The sequence below is a fragment of the Poromitra crassiceps genome (genome assembly GCF_964638095.1).
Source record: "Poromitra crassiceps genome assembly, chromosome: 5".
In the NCBI taxonomy this organism is placed as follows: Eukaryota; Metazoa; Chordata; class Actinopteri; order Beryciformes; family Melamphaidae; genus Poromitra; species Poromitra crassiceps.
The window spans coordinates 52,241,532-52,247,340 of NC_139642.1; the positions used below are offsets into that span (position 1 = coordinate 52,241,532).

The 5,809-nt window shown below is 47.5% G+C and overlaps 1 protein-coding gene across 1 annotated transcript in view; it reads right to left on the bottom strand.

The window, feature by feature from the left end:
* numbl (NUMB like endocytic adaptor protein) overlaps positions 1–5,809 on the bottom strand; it is a gene marked incomplete at both ends in the record, with an annotated part of 42,450 nt that overhangs the window by 6,517 nt on the left and 30,124 nt on the right. Inside the window, 5 exon segments of the mRNA XM_083636778.1 lie at positions 1,465–1,551; positions 1,554–1,647; positions 1,649–1,669; positions 2,864–2,907; positions 2,910–3,003. Of these exon segments, the coding sequence (XP_083492904.1) occupies positions 1,465–1,551; positions 1,554–1,647; positions 1,649–1,669; positions 2,864–2,907; positions 2,910–3,003 (340 nt within the window).

Genomic DNA, 5,809 nt, shown 5'->3' on the forward strand with positions numbered 1-5,809 from the left:
GATAAGCCGATAAAATGCACTTATTTTCACATGATCCCTGTGGACAGAAATTACATTATTTATTTTGTTTTGCAATTTGTGAAATAGGTCAACTTTGCCCTGGTTGTGGTGGCTATAAGGATTGTCTCAGGATGAATCTGACAGTTTTGCTTGAAATAAAATGTTACATAAATAAAAAATCTAGCATGTTGATGAAAAGCATGAAAAGCTTTGTATTCATGTCGGTATCTGTTGGGCCATCATGATAAGAGTAGGCATAATAATGTGTTAATTCCAACTAACTTTACAGGGGAGACTTGGGGCCCTATCTTCCGACAGGCATGTTTGTGCGTGCTTTAAGGCAGGGAAGATAGCAGTCTGCCTTGCGCCGTCCGCCAGGTGTTATGCCGGGTTTTGCACCCCCAGCGCCGGCAGCATCCCCACCTCACGGGAGCATATTATAATGATTTATACAGAAATGTAACTGTTTAAAAGTGATATAATTGTCTGGTAGACGTGACCTCCCTGATTTCTAAGTTAAAAAAGCCCCGAAATATGTTGGGGATGCAATTCTCAGCGGGCATGCGGAAACGTTCACGGCACCTGTCGCAGACGCAAATTAGAGCCGTGCCAAAATCATCTGCGCCCCCAAATGCCTGCACAAACGGGATTTGGGCGGCCTTAACTACCAGAATTATTCACAGGCGTGGCCAGGCAATGCTGGGCATTACGTCAGATCAGATTCAGATTCAGATCAGATTCCCGTCTCGCAATGGCTGTTTGCGCGAGGCATGCAATATGCTGTAATTCTCTCCATGCGTAACAGAGTGTACTCACTCGTGCGAGGACAGAGAGAGCTTATTGACAGATTGTCTGTGGTGCCAACGACCCTCCGGGTTATGAAGGTAAATTGCCTATGTCCAATGTCCAATACGTTTTCTCAATTCATTTCCCTCTTTGCGATGTGATAAAAGTTTTCTCAGTGAGTTATAGTTGATTGCCTCACTGAATTATCTGCTAATACCCAATTTTAGCAGCATCATTTGATGTCTAGGCTGTGCGTAATGACATCTCCAAAAGGAATTCTACTTTGCACTGCGCTGCGCTGCACGGAGATTACGGGTGCGCTCCCAGCGCAGGGAGGTATTTGCGCGTAAGAGGTCCTTTTCAAAGCTCTTAGCGCAAAGTAATTGCGCGCTGCTGACGATAGGGTAATGCATCTATCCCACATTTTAGCGCTGAAACGCCTGGTTTGTGGCATGCCTATGCCCAGTACAATTATCACAGGCATGCGCTTGTGTCCGCCCCCCCAATTTGCATTGCGCATGACGTTAAACGAGCGCAAACGCTAAATTAGCGCCTTTGGGGAGATAGGGCCCTTGATGTTCTCTGAAATTAGGTGGGGTGGGAAAATGTGCGCATGTATCAACGGTATTGGCAATCGACCAAAATAGTTAGAAAATATGGTGCATCCCTACTTCCTACCTTTCTTCTTCTCCTGTAACTTCATGATGTCGTCCCGCTCGATGCCCAGCTGGCAGGAGGCGTTGATGCGGAAGGAGCCCTCGCGACGAAGGAGGTGCGGCTGGCGTCGAAGGAGGCCGTCACGCCGCACTCCTTCTCCCGCCGCTGCTTCCGCTCCAGGCAGGCGGCGAAGGCACAGCCCACCAGCGTGGCTCAGTCTCTCCCCCTGGTGGAGCGGAGAGGGCAGCCACAGAGAACGCGTTAGGAGGAGCTTCATGTCAACGTTGCTTCTAGACAGTTCAAGTTCAAGAAAACGCGTGTCCAAGTGTGACTGTTGCGCACGTCGATGCTCAAATCAACCGCATACAATATAACCGCCGAGACAGATCGGTTTGGGCTGCAATTACCAGCCTCAAAATCTCCTCTGCTGTCAAACATCAAGATGAGTTCACGGGCTTTTGCACGGACTAACTGATTCCACCCCTCGGCCTGCAAATAATTCCTCCCTTCCCACTCCCTCCCTCTCCTCTCCCTCCCTCCCCTCTCCTCTCTCTTTCCCCAGGCAGGCGTGACATTGGGTTTGAGATGAGCAGAGAGGCATGGAGAGATGGAGAGGTGCGGTGATGGAGATAGAGGCAGACAGAGGGAGCTAGATGGGAAGATAGCTCCCCAGGCTCCTGTCTAATCCCATTTTCTTAATCCCCGGAGGATCTTCTGTCCGGATTAATAATCTGACTCTGGCGGTCTAAAATAGGCGAGTTGATGAAACCCGCCGCGGCTTTGAAACCACAGCGGGTCCATTACGGTACAGGTTCAAATCCTACTCTAGATTTTACCATGAAGCTCCCATGGCTGCTCAAGTGGAAACACCAGAGGCTTGGAATCATGCAACCCATACGAGCAAGTGTCTGTATCAGAGCCAACAATGAGCAAAATATGTATTGCAGTGCTATTATGCTATTATACAATTGAACAATGCGATGAATTGATTTCAACTGTATCTACTGTAACACTGCACGTCTCTGATTTCATGTATGGCAGGATGTACGGTAAGCAATGCAGATTGAGGTCATCCTAGGTTGACATTTTTGCAAGATTTCACTCTACTGTCAAGTTCTCCAATGTTCACTATAGAATAAAGCCTCACTTTTAATCATGGGCTGAGATTCACAAATGATGTCACTAGTCTGCTCCTGTCAGGTCCTGAGCACTGGTCAGTTTCAATAAGTCTGTGTTCAAGCTTACAGACCATTTTTTTCGACTTGGTGTACTGCGATATATATATATATAAATATATATATATATATATATATATATTATATATATATATATATATATATATATAAAAGTTGAAGTGTAACTGATACACGTCACAGAGGAAGATGGTGAAGGGCAGTTGGAAGGTTAATTGGCCCCTCACCGAGTCTTTGAGAGCCATGAAGCAGTGGCAGATCCACCGTCTGTGGTGCCATCTCGGCAGATGTAGGAGAAGGCCTTGTCATAGTTACGATCCGGAGCGCAGAAAGAAACCTTCTCTATGGTCTGGTCCACAATGAGGTCCTGAGAGAGAAGAGAGAGAGGGAGAGAGAGAGAGAGAGAGAGAGAGAGAGAGAGGGAGAGTGAGAGAGAGAGAGAGAGGGAGAGAGAGAGGAGAGAGAGGAGAGAGAGAGGGAGAGGGAGAAGGTCAGAGAGAATCCGATTTGACAGCAGCCACAAAGCAAGTCAATCAAGTTCTTCAGCAGTTAGCTCGCCTCAAATTGCATTTGACCACGGTTTCATTTTTCAATCCATCGGCTCAACCGATGACTGACGGGAAACATGTGCACAATACTGAGCTTGTGGGCGGATGCAGCACCTTGACACGCTGCTTTCAGCCTCTGTTAGCCTCTGTTAGCCCCATGGAACCCTACTCACCATCTGTTAGGCTCTGTTAGCCTCTGAAGCCCTACTCACTGTCTCCTATTTACACAGCGAGCAGTGAAAGAACAGAACATGACTGCAGCCTAATGACAGGGAACCCCCTTTTAAACCCTGGGATGTTTCCTCCACTTGTCTGTGCATCTATAAAAGCCTCTTTCAGCCTGTGTCAGTGTGTAGAGCCACTATAGAGGAGAGTGAGAGGGCCCCTCTCTCTCTCTTTCTCTGTGTACATTAAAGAGCCTGCCTCTCCCCGCGCTCACCCCTCTGACTCACCCAGAGAGGCAACACAAGAGCGCAGGCAGGCGGGAAGGGAGAAGAAAGGAAGACAAGAGAGAGAGAGGGTTCACACACTCATCCACACACTTCCTCACCTCTCCTCCTTCCTCTCCTCGCCTCTCTCCTCCTCTCCTCTCCTCTCCTCTCTCCTCCTCCTCACCTCTCTCCCTCTCCTCTCCTCCTCTCCTCTCCTCCTCTCCTCTCCTCTCTCCTCCTCCTCTCCTCTCTCCTCCTCTCCTCTCTCCTCCTCTCCTCACCTCTCCTCCTCTCCTCTCTCCTCTCCTCTCCTCACCTCGCTCCTCTCTCCTCACCTCTCCTCCCTCCTCATCTCCTCTCCTCACCTCTCCTCCACCTCTCCTCCTCTCCTCTCTCCTCTCTCATCCTCTCCTCTCCTCTCTCCTCTCCTCTCTCCTCCTCTCTCCTCCTCCTCTCCTCTCCTCTCTCCTCACCTCTCTCCTCACCTCTCCTCCCTCCTCATCTCCTCTCCTCACCCTCCCTCCTCTCCTCGCGCCCCTCTCCTCTCCTCCAGTGTTGTGGCAAACAAAGGGAGGGGAGGATGAGAGGAGAGGAAGGAAGCGGGCGAGGAGGGGAAATGAGAGAGGGAAAGAAAGAGAAGAGAAGAAGGGATGCGAGGATAAGAGGTGGAAGAATAACGGCCCATTCATTGTGCGCCAATTAGTGAATGAAGGGGGCTGCTGGTACCGAGGTGAAAGGCTGGGCAGAGAGCATGCGTGTGTGCGCGCGTGTGTGTGTGTGTGTGTGTGTGTGTGTGTGTGTGTGTGTGTGTGTGTGTGTGTGTGTGTGTGTAAACGGGTGAGTTATAGAAAAAAATCACCCCCATACAGTTGTTATGAACGGTGAAATTAGCTATCGAAGCCCGGAACAAGTCTAGGAGTAGTAAAAAAAAAATAGAATCACTGTAGTTTAAAAAAAATCTGTCCAGTGTTCTCAGGTGTGACAAGGCCCAAAATGATCACTGTAAGCGGAGTATTGATCACTATAAGCAAATTATTGAAACAGCATGTGTCTAGGAATGATTCTGGACCAAGCTTTTTGATCAATATAAGCGGATGATCACTATAAGCAGATTCCACTGCATTATTAACATTTTAACAAAGCTTTTCAGCTTTATTTCATAACTGCTGCAGTGGCACCGGGAAGTGCTTTTTGTTGTCGTGATGTCACCCTGATTCATCCTATTCTGTAAGCTTCTGTTGTATTGTGTGTTTTAGGTGAAGTGTGTGCGTGTGCGCGCGTGTGTGTGTGTGTGTGTGTGTGTGTGTGTGTGTGTGTGTGTGTGTGTGTGTGTAAAGGTGACTCAGACTGATGTCACCAGCGTCACTGAAAGGAGCACACATGTGACTCCCGGTGTCTCATCATGGGCACTGAACAGAATAATACTTCACTGTTCGCTCTATTCACCCATTGGTTCATAAAGGTCATGTGTGGAGCTCGGATGCACGCACGCACACACACACACACACACACACACACACACACACACACACACACACACACACACACACACACACACACACACACACACACACACACACACACACACACACACACACACACACACACACACACACACACACACACACACACACAGGTTTCTGGGAAAGGCTTTGAATAGTGGCTGTGTGGGTGGTATTGGGTGCTTCCTTGCTGATTGAAGATGGATGAGGAGGAAAAAGTGAGCGCTAAAAGCAAGTATATTTATGCTAATTATGATGCATTGAAGTACAAATGCTGAATGGGAAAGAAAAACGTTGATATCATTTCTCTAGAATTTCAAGTTTCCTCGTTTTTACACTCGCTTGAAGCGGAAGAGCTAATGATGAAGAAATTATGTGATGCATATCAATGAAAACTCATTTGACATATAGCAGTGTTTTTGCTGTCATCCCGGATATCCCCACGCTGCAGGTGTTTCTGTTTTCAAACAAATACTATTAAATGTGTTGTTGTCTGAATGGAAACGCACCTAATTTATTTATTTAATTTCATTTTTTCAAGCGTTCGCTTGAAATCCACTTGACATATTGTCACAAACATGAGATGAAGTAAAGAAGCAGTTGGAGAGAAAAGAAGAAAGTGATTTAAATGTCGAGGGTAAACACATGAAACTCAGTTTCTTCGTGTTTGTAACTGACGCCGATATGCATCT